General features: G+C 38.5%; 1 protein-coding gene across 2 annotated transcripts in view; it reads right to left on the bottom strand.

Moving 5' to 3' along the window:
- The window catches only part of LOC123756277 (methyltransferase-like protein 27), a 262,560-nt gene that overhangs the window by 59,461 nt on the left and 182,239 nt on the right, over positions 1-20,860 (bottom strand). For both annotated transcript variants that reach the window (XM_069305544.1, XM_069305546.1), the window contains exon 4: positions 16,552-16,594. In XM_069305544.1, coding sequence (XP_069161645.1) covers positions 16,552-16,594 — 43 coding nt within the window. The remainder of the gene's footprint in view (positions 1-16,551; positions 16,595-20,860) is intronic.

Here is a 20,860-nt window from a genome sequence, read left to right on the forward strand (position 1 = left end):
AACACCATAAAACGAGAACATGATAATATTTAAGTCCCTATAATTGCAACCCAGTTCTTATTAACGTATTACATCCATAATTGCACGGAAAAGAATTATCCGTGATTAATAAATTTCTGAGGTGAATGCGAGAGACGGGTTGAGGGAGGCGGAGACGCCATTGTGAGAGAGGAGGCATCCCTGGCGTGAAGAGTGGCGAGACACGTGGTAGTGACTGGGGAGTTTATCGACAAGAATTACGTTGATACCCGGTCAACAGTTAACAATTACTTATCCACGTGTTCTATAGTGCCCGGCCAGTTAATAACACATCAGCAATTGAAGCCACGACCCGTAATTACACATACACAGCAGTGGACGCCTGGGACTGGCTGACGTGGTTTCAGCAGACCTCAGTATTTGATACGCTCATGTTAAATATAACATTCTCGTTTGATGCATCATCCTAGATTTTATATTTATGAGTAGTCTGTCGTTATACAGCAAGGATACCTAATACACAACGTTAGTAGACTTACGACAATTTCTCCGTTTTCATGAATATTTGAAATAAATCGTAGCCTAATCAAATGCTACTCAAATTTCTCTGATTTCAGCGTGTATACGCGGAGTCGACAAGTTGTTTCTCATCATTCGTGATATTCACCTCGGGTTCTTTCTTTATTGGGATCCTGTGACCACGAGGACGAATGACGAAATGGCATTATAGAAATCGTCTTACAGCTCAGACCCCGTTTTCGTACAAATTTATCAAGTATTATTACTGATTTCTATATAATTAATATAGGATTTTTGCATTGAATAGATTATTGCCAGAAATGATGATTGGTAATTAATGTGTTTTGCTCTGACTGTTGCTCAGTAATTCATAATCTTTAATATTCATAATTTGAGTTATCATATCTTTGAATCCATTGTAGTTTAGATTTATTATGTTATTAACTCAACAATGAACTAGTGACGAACCACACTGGTTCCTCGATATATATGAACTTCTAGAAATACCCCCCCCCCCCCAATGTAGGTCTTTGAGGCTTTGACTTTAAATCATTAATAATACAGTCTATTCATTATTTTCCAGTGATTATTCATTTTATTAGTATCCATAGACACTGGTTCTCTAGTGTTATTCTAATGATCACTTTTCTTCGTTTTCCCTCTTTTCTCAAAGGTGGGTGGTCCTTCGATTTATTAAATACAATAAGCAAATAATTGAATATATGAGTCAAGCCCCAGGTATCCCACATTATGGTCCTTCGAACCGGATGTATACTAATTAGTCATAACTAATCACCGTGTGAAGTAGCTTAAACTAACCACATTTATTAATTGTGTCTACTGGAAGTGTACCACATAGGTTAGCCTAATTCACACCAATTTATTTGCTGTTTATACCTCATGTATAAAGTAGCACTAGTGGGACACAGTCAATTGCCAACAACACTCAGACCTATACCTCATAATGAGGTAAGAATCTTCAGGTCACCAGGAGCAACAGCTCACAACTTCTATAATAATTCCACATTAACTCCTGCGTTAGAGTGGCCTCACAATCTAACTATTATTTATTTAGGTGGTAATGACATCCATCCTACTCGACACCCAGCTGAGGTAATTAATCACCTTAAAACAATAATTTCCTCATTTAAACTTATTAGCAGTTCAGTAGTGTTCACATTGGTGGAACCACGCCAACTGAGCAATAATAATCGTTGGGGAGTGAGTCCAGAATATTACCACAGAGCTGCCAAATATATAAACTTTAGGCTGAGGAAGAGAGTACGATTGGATGCCACTTACATTCAATTTACAGCCAGACCATACAGACAAAACCTGGCAAGAGATGGTGTACACCTGTCAGGTGAGTCTAGGTCACATGTAGCTGACAAACTGATCAACACAATCAATCACCATAAAAGGCTGTGGCTGGCAAGCCAAATTAATTGTACATAATTGTATTTTCACCTGTGTGTGCAAGTGCACACTTATATAAACTATAAAATCGAAAAAAACAAAAATACAGCACAACTATATATTCACATTCTTGCACCACAAATTAATCTATGCCAACTTTTATTAGGTAGGAATTTAGGCTGTGATTGTGCTGAATTTGGCACAAATGCAGACTAAATAAATTCGTAGCTTTTTAGGTAGAAATTCTTACAACTAGTCGTGAGCTAGTTAGTAGTACATACATTATTCATTCTTGTGCTGACCCTATCAAGGGTGGGATTTAACCTTATGGTAGCTCTGATTAGAGTATACCCATATTAATTATTTGTGTACTCATTATTTGTGTGTATGCATTTTGAGTGCTGCTGAATGATCACCATTACATCTAATGGTGATAAAGAAGAGCTAGCCGGAAGAAAGTTAATGGTGAAATTCAAGCACTGCTCAAAATCCTTAGCTACTGTTACGGACCCGAATCCAGCGTCAGAGCACGGAGCCATGAAATTAGCGCCATCTGTAAATCGCCAGCCGAAAACCCCGCAACATGGACAACGTCATCTAGCAAGGACGGGATATACCGGCCACAGGGGCTGGTTTCCCATCTTAATCAGCTCGTAACTTAGCCGCTGCTGACCTCTGGTGAGGTGGCACTTAGACAGCAACGCCATCTATGGAGTGGATAGGTGGACGTTTGTGTCTAAGCCTGTAAGTGAGGTGCCCTAGAGTGTCCCTAGTACTAATGACGTGTCTGATTTCAGAATCGACCTGGGACTGCTGTATTGGATGATGGATCAGTCTACCCAAGGCAGCCAAAGTCTCTCCACGTGTTTGCTGCAGAAGTTGTGAGCCACACCCGGACGAACACTGTTGAGTGTGTTAGCCTGCCTGTGACGTAGCAGTACCAGGAATCGTCTTATCTGGGGGCTGGCTGGTGGAAGAGACTAGCCACTGTGGTGAGGAGAGTGATCTGTGGAATCACACGAGGCTCCTGCCTAGGGCTCACCACCCTAGAATCGGTCGTGGAGTGGCCTATACAGCGGAGCTGATTGGAACCTGCCAGCTACAGGCTGGATTTGTTGTTGAAGGCCTCCACGACGGTGCACCCAGTGGGACTGTGATTTGGCTGGCCTGTGGCCAGGGTAGATTCGCCGAGAGAATCAAAGGATTCATCGTGGGCTACAAAGAAGGGAACCAGGGCTACTCATCGTGAGCACCGTGGAGCATCCTGTGTCTTCAGAAGAAGACAATTCTGTACATTGTGGATTTATACCCCCCGTGTGACTGTGATATATTTATTTATGGTGGTGGTGAAATAATATATTTAAATTAGTGCATTTGTATCCCTTCCCCTTTAATTTACTTGCGTTACGGAACACACCCCTTCAAAGCCACTACTAACTTGGGGCTGGATACCCAAACTCTAATAACATCAGAGAAGAACCCAGTTACGACCCAATAGGGCCGTAACAGCTACTTATTGTTAGGTAGATACATTTAACCTCGAGTGAGGTAGAGTGTAATTTAGCCAGATTAATTTAGGCTATATTCAATATTACTTGTCAACTAATGAGCAAGTACCCAAGCTTCATTAGTAATACTTATTCAAGTCCTATGAAATTTGGACTTAAAGCCACCATGGCTACTCCTGAACAATTAAGGAGAACCTATATTGGCCTCAAAGGTCATTTAACTACACTAATTAATAAGTCTGATACATTGTCTAAAGCAACTCCCATTGATTACTATCAACTAGAAAGATCCTTGAGAGTAGCTGATCTAAAATTTGATCAAGTCAGATCTGCAATCCAGTCTTATCTCGACCTATTGAATGCAACTGAAACTGATCCTGATGAAATGGATCAAATTATAGCAGATATTTCTCAGTATGAAGATGAGACTCAAGATAAACTTGACATACTATCCAATATAGTAACATAATCTAAATCTAATCCAAATAATACTATGTCTCAATCTAGTAATCAATTACCTGAGGTTCGTCTACCTACTTTAGACTTACCTACATTTGCAGGGCTGGATGAAGAAAATTGGGACACATTTTGGACTTCATTTGAAGTTCATATACATAAGAAATCCTCTCTTGACAAGATTTCTAAATTCTCATACCTGATTAGTCTTCTCAAAGGGGAGGCTAAAAAGGTCATAAATAACCTAGCTCTCACTGAGCGTAATTATGAGGAAGCTATAAAACTGCTAAAGTTGAACTATTGCAACAAGGAGTTGAGTATAGCTAACCTTTATTACCAGTTGCTAGATCTGAATGCACCAAGTAGCAGACCAGACTCACTTCAAAGCTTCAGGCTAGAAGTAGAGTCTCTAGTGAAGGCCTTAGGTACTAAAGTTGATGTACCAGCCTCAGAATGGTCAATCAAGTTACTTTTGCAGAGGAAATTACCTCGAAATATCTTAGCATAAATCTGCTCACACTATAAAACCGAGTTTCTCACTCTCGAGCAAATATTCGAGGGACTGAGGATAACGGTTAACAGGTTGAAGACTCATGATAAGATTAAACCTGAGTCTAAACCACCTAATATTGACAACTCAGTCAAACCCAAATCGACTTTGAATAAGTCCAATAAATTCAAACCTAAGACTACTCCATCCACTGGAAAAAGGAGTGGTAGTGTTGGTATTTATTCTGTATCTCCCTCTGACGTTACAACTGATATGTCTACTAAAAGGACAAATTCAGCCAGAGAGAGAAAGTGTCTGTTCTGTGATCAAGAACATGTCACCTATAAATGCACTGTTTATCCTAACTTTAATACCAGGATTAAACGGCTACAAGAATTACACAGATGCACCAAGTGCATGGGTTCTCATGATCCCCGTAAATGTGTAGTACAGCTACGGTTATGCAGTAGATGCAACAAAGGTGTACATCATTATGCCTTATGTAGAAAAACTTCTACACAATCTATGACACCTGGGGAGAATTCTATGAATTCTACCACAGTACAATATTGCAAGGTACACCAAGAAATAAATGTACTTGCTACTGAGTCAGGCAATAATACCACTCTGCCTACAGCTCAACTCAAACTAATTGACAGGAATCTAGAGTTAACACTAGAGGTCTCTTTGATCGAGGATCACAGAAAACCTTCATCACACATTAGTCGAGCAGTTAAAATTAAAACCTGCCAAAAGTGTGAGACTGAATATTTCTGGGTTCTTGACTAATAGTGGACCTCGTGAATACCAAATAGTCAAGGTGTTAGTGAGACTTGGATCTTCCACTAGTCCAATACAAACGGTAGTAGTAGATAAACTTCCTTCAGACCTGCAGGTCACAGGACTAGCTCGCACTGCGAGATATCTTAAATGAAACCGCATGAGGCTAGCAGATTACAAAATAAATTCTGACTGCCTCACTGATGTTGGTATACTTATAGGCGCTGACCATTATTATAAATTTATAACGGGATGCACCAGACAACATGGAATGAATTTGTTGTCATCTGCGGGAGGCAAGTTGCTTACTAAACCGGTGCTTTTCCAACAAAACCCAGCGTCAACCAACCAACAATCTAACAATACAATAGTGGCGTGACTAGGCTTGGAACAGTCACCCCTACATTTCAGAGAAATATCTGAAGATAATGAGTCTGATCCACCTGTACATCGTCTGTGGGATTTAGACACTTTAGGTATTGTCCCTGAACAACCAAGCCCTGATGATATGTGGACTTACCAGCAATATCTGGACACAGTTGTCTATAAGGACAAACAATACTGGGTGAGACTACCATGGAAGTTGAATCATCCACAACTTCCAGTTAATTATTTCATGGCAGCTTTTCAATTACAGTCTCAATTAATACGGCTGAAGAAACAGCCAGACAAATTGAACATGTATCATCAATTAATTCAACAACAACTCAATAGTAAATTTATCGAAGTTGTTGATAATGATAACTAAAAATTAGGTCACTATTTACCCCATCACGCTGTGGTGAAAGATTCATTGACAACACCAATACGTATTGTCTTCAACTGTAGTGCCAAAGTGAAGCCAAACAGCGTGTCCTTGAATGAATGTCTCCAAACGGGACCTAGCCTAACACAAAGGCTACATGATGTACTATTATGATTCTGTACTGGTATTTTCGCTTATACTGCTGATATCAGTAAAGCTTTCCTTAGAGTAGGCTTGCAAGAAGAGGATCGTAATTACACCAAATTTCTCTGGATTAAGGACCCACTGGATCCTGACAGTGATGTCATAACCTACCGATTTGCCTCTGTGCTATTCGGAGCGACTTCCTCCCCGTTTCTACTTCAAGCCACATTAGATACACATTTGAGGAAGTCAAATAGTCCTTATAAAACAGAGATCAGTGACAACTTGTATGTCAATAATTTCCAGGGAACTACAAATGACAAATCCAAATTGGTAGAAATTTACCATGAGGCTAACCGTGAGTTATTAGGAGCCAATATGCCACTACAATCATGGGCCTCAAACAATAAATCATTAAACCAGATAATCGAGAAAGAATTTCCGGGTTATCAGGTGCCTAATCAAATAAAAGTTCTGGGCGTGGAATGGAACACAGGTACTGACGAGAAGAATGTCAAGTCAGTACAAACCAATAATTCATCCCTTACCATGAGAAAATTACTCTCGTATGTCAGTCAACCATTTGACCCTTTAGGCTTACTTAGTCCTATATTAATAAGGGGAAAACTCCTAATGCAGGAATGCTGGCAGAAACATATGGGATGGGATGATCCGTTGCCAATTGAGTTGCAAGATAAATGGCAGATACTCACAACGGATTTCAATCAATTAGGTGTTTTGAAATTTCCTCGTAATGCTTAAGGACAAAACTTACCCACAAATTTGCACGTTTTTTGCGATGCCTCTGGCAAAGTGTATGGCGCTGCAGCCTACTTAGTCAATAGTGCACAATCAATTTTACTCACATCTAAAGCAAGAGTTGCTCCAATCAAGAAGAGATCTTTACCTCAAATGGAGTTAACTGCATTGCTAGTGGGAGTAAGATTGGCTCATTGCCTGACCAAGACACTCAATAATATCCACTTTGGTGAAATCGTAGTGTGGTCAGACAATGAGGCAGTCTTACAATGGGTAAGAAATAACAACAATAAAACTCCCTACGTTAGTAATCGCGTTAGGGAAATTCATGAATTATCTGCTGGATATAAATTCAGACATGTCCCCACTAAGGACAATCCTGCAGATTACTTATCTCGAGGGTTAACATTAAAACAACTAATCAAGTCTTCGATGTGGTTTAATGGACCTTCATGGCTTGTTAGTGGTCAGTGGCCCAAACAGAAGCCACAAGTCATAGTGACCAATATCACTACTCCCATGAAAGAACCAGAACCTCATCGAATCTCAGCTATTAATCCTCACAATTATTCTAACTTGAGTAAGTTATTAAGAGTGACAGCACATGTGTTTGACTTTCTTGCTAAGATAGGAATCAGACATAAGTTTCCCAATCCTATCCTCTACTGGATCAAAAGTGCACAACAAGAGACGTATGGAAGTGAATATGAAAATCTTCCAGATAAATTAACAAAGTCTCTAGGTATCTGGTATGATACCAACACTCATAATATCTTAAGGTGTGGAGGACGTTTGCTTCATGCGAAAATTGATTTGGATACAAAGAATCCGATAATTCTACCACGTCACCACATTATTACAAAACTTCTAGTTTTACATCACCATCTATATGGTACTTTGCATGGCGGAGTGTTAGACACTCTCACCGACCTCAGACAGAAATATTGGCTTTCTCAAGGTCGTCAAACTGCCAAATCAATCATTAAGTTCTGTGTAATCTACAAAAGATACGACGCTCGAGTGTGTCCTTACCCAGGACCTCCACCACTCCCTAAGGAGAGAGTAGTTCATCTTCGTCCCTTTGAGACCACTGATGTCGATTACACAGGAGCCTTGCTTCTCACTGGCAATCCAGATAAGATACCAGTGAAAGCTTATATTTGCCTCTTCACGTGTGCTACCACACGAGGCGTACATCTAGAAGTGACTTCTGACATGAGTGCTGAAGCCTTCATCCAAGCTTTTCGTAGATTTGCAGCTCGCAGATCCTGTCTCAAACTAATGATATCTGATAATGGTTCAAATTTTGTGGCAGGAGAAGCCTGCCTACGAGAGATATGGAATCATCCAGAAGTGCAGTCTGTCCTGCAGAGACGACAATGCCACTGGAAATTTATTGCTCCCAGAGCCCCCTGGCAAGGTGGGTTCTACGAACTATGATAGGGACTGTCAAGAAATGTTTAAGGAAGACCTTGCATCGACAGAAAATTAGTTACTCCGAACTCCAAATACTCGTCGTGGAAATTGAGGCGCGAGTCAACAATCGCCCATTAACTTACCTATCAGATGATTTCTCACAGAGAGAGCCTCTGAGTCCCTCGCATTTAATACATGGAGGCCTGCTGAGCCCTCTGATACCTTTGGCAGAAGAGGAACCCGTCGACCCTTCCCATGTAACCAGGAGTGACTTAGTAGAAAGTTACCAACATCTCTCGAGAGTAATTGAAAGGTGGAATGAGGTGTGGACTCGAGAGTACCTCACAGGTATACGAGAGTACCACTATGGAGCTTCGAGCCCCTATAATAAAGTTCAACTTAAACCAGGAGACCTAGTATTGGTTGACAGTGATGGACCAAGGTCAGAATAGCCTGTAGGCAAAATTGTTGCTATCCACCCAGATCACCAAGGCATCCTGAGAGTAGTATGGGTTTTGTGCCGAGGCACTACTACCCTAAAAACATTAGAGAAGTTGGTACCTCTCGAATTAGCAGAACGAGAGTGTTTATCAGAACCAGCTTCACCTACAGTTTCCGAGGACAACAATTCTGATCCACTGAGCACACGCCCCACTAGAGCAGCTGCTCAACAATGCAAACGGAAACTACAAGCCTATTATAGCTCTGACTAAGAGCAAATAATTTCACATTCAATTTGAGTAATCATGATGATGCTGTGTTGTGATGTCAAGTAACAAATCAGTAACAAGTCACAATGACCCAAAACATTCACCTCACAGTGGATTCTCAGTTACTTTAAATTGTATGCTTTAATTCTTAATTTGTTTGTGTAGGCTATCAACTATAACATTATTTCATCTAGAGTATCTATGAGTTTGCAAAACTTTAAGACTTAGTAACATAAACGTTACATGTCATAGTGACACCAGTCACAGAGTATATTGTAGGCTTTATTAGTCATTAACTTTAGATGATTCACAATTCCATATTTCATTTAACATGAGTTCCTTTACAAAACTTAAAATTCTTGTATGTCCTTGACAATTACGGGACATCCGTTATGTGTGTATTATCGTACTAACATACTAACATTAATACTAACTTCGGGATAGGTACGTCAGTACTCAACATTCCAGCAACAAACTTCGGGATAGGTACGTCAGTACTGCAACATTGCAACCCGAGTTTTCTCCCCCCGGAGTTATGTTGGAAATTTCCAACACTAATAAACTACTATTGTATTTTAATAAATCCTTATCATTATATACTAACTACAGTAGTTAATAATTTCACTAATGGTAGTGTCAACATAAATTAAACCATTTCATCTGCGTATTAGTGCTAGAATTCTCATGAAATCGAGTAGCAACATTGCGTCAGATAATGTCCAGTTAGACACGTTTATTACCAATGTGTTAGAGAATTGAATGTGGTTCTCTAAAATTATCAGTATTCCGTGTAATAATTACCTACGGACAATATGACTCCTGATAATCTAAAACCAAGAGTTATTAACTAAAATTGTTATCAAGTAGCAGTTTTATCTGTTACGTGCGAATGACATGGAGAAAATAAAATCTTCTCCATTTCTCGTTTAACACCATAAAACGAGAACATGATAATATTTAAGTCCCTATAATTGCAACCCAGTTCTCATTAACGTATTACATCCATAATTGCGCGGAAAAGAATTATTCGTGATTAATAATTTCTGTGGTGAATGCGAGAGATGAGTTGAGGGAGGCGGAAACACCATTGTGAGAGAGGAGGCATCCCTGGGATGAAGAATGGCAAGACATGTGGAAGTGACTGGGGAGTTTATCGACAAGAATTACGTTGATACCCGGTCAACAGTTAACAATTACTTATCCACGTGTTCTATAGTGCCCGGCCAGTTAATAACGCGTTAACAATTGAAGCCACGACCCGTAATTACACGTACACAGCAGTGGACGCCTGGGACTGGCTGACACGGTTTCGGCAGACCTCAGTATTTGATACGCTCATCTTAAGTATAACATTCTCGTTTGATGCATCATAATAGATTTTATATTTATGAGTAGTCTGTCGTTATACAGCAAGGATACCTAATACACAACATTAGTAGACTTATGACAATTTCTCCGTTTTCATGAATATTTGAAATTAATCGTAGCCTAATCAAATGCTACTCACATTTGTCTGATTTCAGCGTGTATACGAGGAGTCGACAAGTTGTTTCTCATCATTCGTGATATTCACTTTGGGTTCTTTCTTTATTGGGATCCTGTGACCACGAGGACGAATGACGAAATGGTATTATAGAAATCGTCTTACAGCTAAGACCCCTTTTTCGTACAAATTTATCTAGTATTATTACTGATTTCTATATAATTCATATAGGATTTTTACATTGAATAGATTATTGCTAGAAATGATGATTGGTAATTAATTTGTTTTGCTCGACTGTTGCTCAGTAATTCATAATCTTTAATATTCATAATTTGAGTTATCATATCTTTGAATCTATTGTAGTTTAGATTTATTATGTTATTAACTCAACAATGAACTAGTGACGAACCACACAGGTTCCTAGATATATATGAACTTCTAGAAATACCCCCCCCCTCCCAATGTAGGTCTTTGAGGCTTTGACTTTAATTAATTAATAATACAGTCTGTTCATTATTTTCCAGTGATTATTCATTTAATTAGTATCCATAGACACTGGTTCTCTAGTGTTATTCTAATGATCACTTTTCTTCATTTTCCCTCTTTTCTCAAAAGTGGGTGGTCCTTCGATTTATTAAATACAATAAGCAAATAATTGAATATATGAATCAAGCCCCAGATATCCCACAGTAACATCGCCTTCCTCCCTTGCTGCGATACACATGGGCAGAACGCTTCAAAGTATTCAGGAGCATAAATTATTTTACTTATTTGTAATTAATTATGGAAGCAAGGAATAGTGACAAGTACTAATATCACTAATGAAAGTATTAAGGTGCATTATAATTTTGCATAGCGCAAGTCAGTTTATTAGGACTGTGTAAAATGAACGAAATTAATATTATATGGAATTGTTTTATATTGTAATATTTTCCACTGTAGTTGTTAATTCACCTAAATGAGCAAGTTCAGTAAACAGTAATATGCTATATAAATAAAACAACTAAATAAACGATGATCCATAATAAAGGAAAGTAATTAACTGGACTCTGTTTAGATTTTAGTAAATGTGGAGAGAATTTCATGTTTTAACATGCTGCTACCGCCCAGCATCACGGAGACTATAGGAAGGATTAGGGAAAATACTGTGGCAATAGAAACATTGATTGAATTAATTCTACAAATTAGTAAAATTAGTAATTACTGTGGTTAATACAGTAATGATGTATTATTATACAAAAATGATGTATTAGTGTTGGATAATTTCCAACACTCAGAACCCTTCTGTAGAATTAATACAACCTTACTGAAAGCTATAAATATGGATAACAATACATTCACCTGGTGGCCAAGGTGAATGAAAGGTTGCATCCACGGTAGTGTGGTATGCAGTTTATGGATAACAAAGTTCATACCTATGCTAGAAACCTCCCCTAAGCAGAGATCAATAAATCTCACTTTTCATTCATTAGAGCGACATACAGAAATACATTTTGCTTGATATCTAAACTATACACATGAAAATGAAAAAACGCTGGCATTTCGGTCGGTCAAGGACCGAAATGCCGTTGGACCAGTTTTGGACAAGTAATGAAGATAATTTTACTTATTTTTGGCCATCTAGGTCCCCTTTCCTCTCTGTCCCTTTCATTACTAGATTTTTTCTCGTCTCTTCATCAGACTTCTTGACTTTTTTTTTTTTTACTTTATTACTTAACCTTTCTATTTTTATAACTTTTTCAAATTTATACCCATTTTCCTCTTTTGTTTTCTTATTTTTTCCTACCCTAAATTCTAATCTTACCTTTACTTTACCTATTTCCTTTATTCTTACCATTTCTCTTTTCTTACTTTTTTCCCCTTAGTCTTTACTTTCATCTTCTTCTTACCTTTTATCTATTTTGTCATCTTATTCTTACCGTTTATCTTATTATTACCATTCCTGTGATTCTTATCTTCATCTTTCTCTTTCATTCATTCCACCTTTCACCTCACTCTGTTTCCTCGTATTGTTTATCTCTTCTGCTTTCTTTCAATTACTTGACTTGATATTAGTCCAGAATGGATCGAAACGCCGTTGTTTCTTAATTTTCTGACCTGTGGTTTGGTCATCATATTTCAGCAATGTTATTATGACTCGTCGTTTGCATGCATTTTGTATTACTGAATTAACCGAAATGACATTATGTTACATTACAAATGAGGCTGAAAGACCTAACGCAACCTAACCAGTCCAAACACTGCCACGCACACTATGTTAGAACTAATATTGTACCTAAATGAGCTACACTGTGCCTAAGACTGTCGGGTTTTAGTTTTGCCTACGAAATTAATGGGACAAAATTGTAACTTTTTTAGGGCTAACAGTACATTTTGGTACATTTAAGCAGGTAGTGACTAAAGTATTATTGTTATGACCCTGGGTTCCTTAGTTGGAAACCAGAGGTCAAATTGAGCTCTAAATAATTACTTTACATTAATTGATAGGATTGCTGATGCGTTTTTGTTCCAATCTTCCTTGCCAGACGTAAGACGAATCTTGTTTCTCACAGAGCACTAAGACTCTAGGCTTGTTCATTATTAAATATTGAACTATTTATCAGCTATGTTTAGAAATGATTGAAATAATTAGTAAAGTATGTCTGAGTAAACTTGGAATGATGGCTGCTGTACGATTAGCTAAGTATCCGGCCGGCAGCGATCAGAGTGAGGGAGGACAGAGAGGCTGATTCTCTCTTCTCTGGACGGCTGTGCTTGGGTCAACACCTCTCCTGTGTGGCTCTGTCTCCTCTTCCTACTCCTCTCTTCCCTTACCCCATGCTGGGGTATTTCTCAGTTAAGTTATATTAAGGTATTTATTGTAGTGTGGGTTGGTGGTGTTGTCGTGTTGCTCCTCCTTTACGGACAACCCAACCCACAACTTGGTAGAGTGCTTATACTTCACTAGGTGATCACACTAGGCGCTTCTGACTCTTGGAGAGGGGCTCAACGTCACATGTTTAGGGGATGCGGCTCCAACACTCAGCCTCGTTGTCACGTGCACACACCCACTCGAGCCGCTGTGACTCCCCACTTTCTCCTTATGGGATATGATCTCCTCAATCCCCTTTGACTTACTAGTGTTCCGTCCTATCCTGTCCACAGCGGTGGTTCTTGGTTCTTTCTCACTCTCTCTTTCTTTACTATTTCCTGGGAAGCCTCACTAGGACAAGGGCAAACACCAGCAAATTTGAATACATTTACTGAACAAAGCACATACACAATACATACACACATATAATAATAATGAATCCTACACTCTATACTATTTCAGTCAGGTTGCACTCCAACACCATCAGAACTCTATCATCTGCTTATCAAGTGGTATCCTATCTCCTGATTCACCACCTAATATTACCAACCTCCTCAGGTAGATCAAGTCTTATAATACAATGTTGTACTATCAGCAAGAGAATATATATATATCTATAAACATGTACAAGGAAAATCAGTGTATGAGTGCAATAACATATATATATCAGTATAAACGTTCCTTGATACACAACAATGATCAATCGATGACTCTATCAGTCCTAGAACACATACATCTGTAGATAATTCAGCCTACGACTGTAACTCTATGCTTCAGTATAAACACCTTGGTACAAAAATGGCAAACTATCACTCACCTTTCACTGCGTCTTACACGCTAAAGACAAACACTCTATCAACTCCCTACAAGCGATCATTTAGAACTTCCCTTCCACATCTGGAAGTTCACTACCCTGATATCTTCAGGTTCTTCCAGGCTTAACTACCAGGATCCTCTGCAGCTCCTCTAGGCTGCTACACCATGAAGTTTTCCTTGGGCAACTATGGTGCTTCACTACCTCTACTAGGGTCCTCCACCGCTCTCCTGGCTGCTACACCATGAAGTTCCCTCGAGCAAATATGGTGCTTCACCACCTCTACAGAAGCACGTGATACTTCTCTTCACTGCTTCTCCTCACAGCTCGAGGTCCTCTCCTCCACTACCTTGGAGTCTCATCAACTACTCCCTCTGTGCTGGCTTCGAAGTTCTCAGCAACTTCTTCCCCAAATACAAACCTGCAACCCATTGACACTCCAATAAAAATGTTTCCCCTTAAACACATAAACAAAAATAACCACACAATATGTTTGCCTCCAGCATCTATCTGCTCTCTACATACAGTGAGAGTGGACTCCCCCGTTTTGGGCCGGTCCATGCTCCACCTCGCCCGGCGGCCCTCACTCACTCTGGGAGGGTCCTCCGCCGTCACCTGCCAGCGCTCAGAGGGGACGGATATCGCTCCGTATTCCTCCCACTCCACTCTCTTATTTTAGGCCTTCTGCCTTATCAAAACATGTCTAACTTATCAATAAACATTGCTACTGTCGCTGGGCACACGACCAACTACAAGCAATCACTATGAACTGGCTTAAATCGTGTTTACCACAGATTGTCTGATCGAGGGCGCTCCTCCCTCTGACAGAGCCTGGTCAAGGCACTCCAGCAGCCCACGATAATGTCTCTGGGCGGCTTAATAAACATTCCTCGCCGTCCAGGACTTGAGACCACAACATTCCATGATCGATTCTACAGCTGGCACGTCTGCACACTTCTCTTCTCTTGGAGATATATCAGTAGGGGTTCCTTTCTGACGGGAGCTCAGACGGAGCGCGGCTTTCCCCTGCGATGTTTGGCGCTCAAGTGAGGTCAAAGCCCTCCAGAAGCGAGCCTCACGCCTCCAGCAAATTATCCACATCTCCTAACCAGTCATTTATCTGTTTTCTTATTCACTGCCCATAATCTTAAACTTCGTGTAAAATTTACCCAATTATTTTTTCCATATGAATCTTCATGTCTGTATTTCCGACCTCCTAGTCAGGTCAGGCTTGATAGAATAATTCTCAAAGGTGAGACTTGTTTTTCGGCTGCCTGAGATCATAACATATTGTGCTACTAGCTAGGCGTGTGTGTTAATTATTAAGTATTGTGTAGCATAAACCAGTGTTTTGGTCATCCCTAAGTGTTTGTGTTGTGACTAGGGTACCACATGGGGCTTAACTACCCCAGGCTGCTTCAAGCTTTCGAATTCTTTTCAAGTAGACTTTACCCTAGCTTGTCCCAAGTGTAAGCCTTGTATCCTGTCTATGTGGACAGGATAGTGATCTATGTGGACCAAGGTAATTAACGTAAAATAGTGTGGTAAAGTAGTTATTGTTATTATAGTAATGTATAGGGGGGGTTGTTAAGAGGATTTAATAAATAAGTTAGTTTTTGAAGTGTATCCATTAATCCTGTTGCAGGGGTGTAGATGATTGCATTCTAGACAGCAGATCTGTTTCTAAAACCTTGAAACATTAACAAGAACCTATGTTCCTTGGGGAGCCGGGCCTATCTACTCCACTATTTTTGATACATCTTAATTCTAGCTGTTGGCCCTTCTCATTAATACTCTATACCCCCATAATAAGTAAGCATAATTCATAACAATTATCATTTTACGAGAATGGGTTGTCAAATGTAAGACAAATTTTAACAAGTGGATGTAAACTAGGTGTCACAAACATAAACTAAACAAAAACTAAATAATAAATTTCAGTTGGATAAATTTGGATTTAAAATATATATTGGGGAACACTGACCAGGAAATATTGGGGATCACTGGCCAGGAAATATTGGGGGAACACTGGCCCAGGAAATATTGGGGAACACTGGCCGGGAAATATTGGAGAAGACTGGCCAGGAAATATTGGGGAACACTGACCAGGTAATATTGGGGAACACTGACCAGGAAATATTGGGGAACACTGACCAGGAAATATTGGGGAACTCTGACCAGGAAATATTGGGGAATACTGACCAGGAAATATTGGCGAACACTGGCCAGGAACTTTGGATTCATTATTATGGAACAAGTTACCATGTAATGTCAGACAGACACACGCACTCGATAGTTTGAAGGTATTGTTAGACTAATATATGAGCGGGAGGTACTGGAAATAAAAAGTGCAAGCCTAGCATGGTCCTTCGTTCTTATCGAGCCCAGGACTTTTCGGTTGTAAACCAACTATGCAGACCACTCCGCTACAGATGTATTAATCAGAAGGGATTGTCTGGTACAATTTCCCATTATACTCACGTGAATCCTTTATTATGTAGCTCGAGGCCGACAGCGCCTGTACCTGTGGAATATATTCCACTCTTTAGTAAATTAATCATTAATGAAATCATAAGTCACTGACGTAAGAGACAAGAATACTATTATGAAGTAAGAGACAAGAATAATATAACTAGGTTTGTTATTATATTGTTTTAATATTATTACTAGTTATATAAGTAGTGTTTATTTCATTATGCACTTGTAATATTTTACAACAACACGAATTTTCCCTTAGAATATCCATATTTGTATTTAATATTAAGCTGTTTTATTGGCTAATAAAAGTGCGAATGGTATCTGAATCTTTGTTGTCTATAGATAGTAGTATAAGTAGTCACATACTTGATTTGAAATGTAAGGAAAAACGATTGCTTTCAAATGTGTGAAACACTTATAATAGCTGCATATTTGTCATTTATTATTGGTTAAATTCCCATTTCGTTTCCTATATTTCTTTTCTAAATCAAATCAAATGCACGTTTATATAATCATCATATATTATATTTCTTAATCCCAATTTTTTTATACTTACCCTGAAATATGTTACTTTAGGATAGGTATAAACCAACTACTGTTTATTATATCATGAGAAGCTAGTCAATACACTTGTTAAATAAAGAGCACACGAAATTTGTAAGAAGAATTTATATATTATTAAAATCATAATCTTAAAACTATTGGTTTTATAATAGCTTGGAAAAATATAGTGAAGAACAGAAAATATTGTTGCTGAAAATATTATTGGATTACACTACTATCTAGGAGGCCTAGGAATACATTGTAATATCAAGTGTTTCAACGTGGATACCAAATACATCAGTAATAAGATAATTTAATTAATAGTGTAGTTAGATTGTTTGGATGTTGCAATGAATAGTTAAAATAGGACTGTTACATTAAAGAGATAATAACAAATACACAACAGAAAAATAACATATATGAAATGAAAAATGTAGTCATGCATTGTATTTAAAAAAAAGATTCATAGTGACAAAACTGGAGTTTATGTAAATGTTTCGGTTGTATATTGGCTTGTGGACCATTTAAGCTTTACACACGCTTGATAATAATGCGACCCTAGCATGCTGAAGTTATTTCATGAAATATCTCTGCACAATAAATGCCATGAGTGTTGTCGGATGTTGGGTGCAAGTAGGTCTCACAATTTCCCAACACTTTAGGACAATCGCGTATTGTACATGGTTACAGCACTGGACTGCCAGGGGTAGGGAGACCCTGCCTAACTGGGTTCGAATCCTTGAGAGGTCAAGAGTATATATGTGAAGAAATATATATATTTCACTATGTGTTTCCTCACATAGTGAAATATATATATTTCACTATGTGAGGAAACACAAGTATCATTTATGTGACAAGACTTGAATGGGCCCCAAATTATATATATATATATATATATATATATATATATATGTATATATATATATATATGTATATATATATATATATGTATATATATATATATGTATATATATATATATATATATATATATATATATATATATATATATATATATATATATATATATATATATATATATATATATGTTTCATTGAATATGACCGCATATTCTGTATTTATTATTTTCTGGTTTAGGGCTTCTATCCCTCTAACTATTTTCTTAGCATCAGGGCTTAATTGGAATAGGAGTTCTCCAAAACTCATTTTCGTACTTTTAAGGTGAAGAAAAGAAGTGATTTACTATAGAGTGTATTAAACTTATTTGTATAATTTGCACGACGTTTCGAACCTCCATGGTTCATTCTCAAGTGAACAATCTTACAATACTAGTTGATTTTATACCCGCATTAGGTCAGGTGATAATACAATGAAGGTGAAAAACATGGGGGGATACATAAGGGATAAACATAGGGGCTGCAGAAAGCTTATTGGCCCATACGAGGCATCTCCTATCTAAACACAATGATTAATCCAGTGTAATTGGCCTGTTATGTTGGACATTGTCTTCTGTGTTGGCATCGATATGTTCTTGTCTTGTCCTTACTCTCATGGTGGGTAGAGTAAATAGTTCCGTGATTTGGGTGTTCATGGTAGGTCGCTCTATTCTTATGTGAATTGCCTCAAGAATTTGTAATCTTCTTGAATCTTGGGTTTTGTCTATTATGCAAGTATTCTTGTTCAACATTTCTCTTGTTAGAGTAATGTCATGGGCTTGTCTCATGTGATTCCTAGGGGCACCAGATTGAAGATGGCATGTCAAACGCCTCGTCAGCTTGGTCGACGTCATACCTATGTACTTACATTGAAGGTTACATCCTTCGTGGGGGCAAGTGTACATGTATACAACGCTTGACTGTTGTAGAGGGTTCTCCGTCGGCTTCGGGCTGTTTTTGATAAGGAGTTCGGAAGTCTTCTTGGTTTTGTAGAATATTATCAGGTTTATGTTTTGGTTAGGAGTAGTGCTTTTTACTCCTTTACGGATTATTTCTTTCATTATTCTTTCCTCTTTTATATGTTCACTGTGCATGGTTGATTTGTAATATAATTTTATTGGGGGTGTTGTGGTTGAAACCACAACACCCCCAATAAAATTGTAAAGCCCTGATGCTAAGAAAATAGTTAGAGGGATAGAAGCCCTAAACCAGAAAATAATAAATACAGAATATGCGGTCATATTCAATGAAACATGTTTGAAAGAAAACCTGCTGCCAGTATACACCAATATATATATATATATATATATATATATATATATATATATATATATATATATATATATATATATATATATATATATATATATATATATATATATATATATATATATATATATATATATATTGTGACGATAATCTCCTTCAAGAGAGATTGAGCCTGCTCTTCCCTCATAAGTACGTCCCTTACAACAATAACAACTAATATGGAAGAAATATCCAACAAGTACAACACCAAAGTTTGCCAGAGAGCAAACGTATTCAGCACCAGGAACACCTGCTTCTCCTCCACCACTCAAACCAGCGAACTACCTGCCCGTCGCCTGCTCATCGCTGATTGGCTGGTGCCCAGCCGCACCTGCTCCCTCCACCCGCCACACTACCTGATGTCTGGGGCCACCACGACCTACAGCCCTCAGAATATCCCGTGCTTTCCACAAGTTAACACGTCTCATTTGTAGACTAAGCCCTGGCTTACGTGTACTAAGAGAGGTGGCAGCTTAAAGCCAATATTCCTGCAACCATATATCTCCTTGTATATTACTCACCTGTCTTAACGTAACTTTTTATTTTGCCAGTGATTATTCTTATTATTTTGTTTGATTGACTTATGTTATACTTTTTATGTCCATTTTATTCATGTTTTTGCTTTTCTAACGTAATTAAAATTTCATTGTTAAATTTACTTGTGTTTTGTGTGTCTTCCCATTACCTTACCACTGATGAAAGTTCCATATTTTCTCTTTTTGTTTCTTTATGTGACGAGGCCATACCCCTAGCTTTTGAAACAGCCGAACACCAACGCGTTACCGTCACATATTAAGTGGGGGCCTGTCCTAGGAGCTTCACTCAGGTACTGGTGCCAAGTAGTAATTTATGGTAAGCGTATTTAACTTTGGTAACGTAGCTTTTACTATTTTTCATATTCAATTTCATTTTTTATATGGTGCGGTGTGTATTGTGCATTACGTGAGTAGCATATGGTGAAGGTGAGACAACTTTGGATTACGTGGTGACTGAAGGCCTCAGTCATACTCTTAATTGGTCATCTCTCCCTCCGTGTTATTACTCGTGTTTAGCATCTTTTGTCCCTTGGATATTTCTCATATTTTTGACAGATCATCATACTGGTACCCTGGTACTGTGGTCTGCCCCGGGTCAAGTGCACCTAATATTCTGCAATCTGACTGTAGGAGGACAAAGAGGGCCATAGTTCCTCTAGCTCGAACTTTAGCTACTGAATTGGGACCTCAGCAGCAGTTCTCGTCACCAGTTGACACCTCGCACCCCTACACGTCAGTCAGAGATGATGATACATACAACGGTAGGGAATTAGCATTCTTTTTCAGAGCACAAAAGTTCGCTAATTCTGTAAGTATCATATTAATTTCAGTGGGAAAGACTTGCTTATGTCCTATAGAGACTCGGCAAGGTATGCCTACATCCTTGGACTACCAATTTTACTTTTGAGGCAATTAACTGTTTCCTTTGTTTTCGAAACTCAGTTTCATTTGTTTAGTAGGATTTTCTTGCCCTTATCCTCTTACATGAGTACCGGGTACAAGATTTCCTGCGCCCTTGATTTAAATTAATC

Source organism: Procambarus clarkii, chromosome 55 (genome assembly GCF_040958095.1).
Source record: "Procambarus clarkii isolate CNS0578487 chromosome 55, FALCON_Pclarkii_2.0, whole genome shotgun sequence".
NCBI classification, from domain to species: Eukaryota; Metazoa; Arthropoda; class Malacostraca; order Decapoda; family Cambaridae; genus Procambarus; species Procambarus clarkii.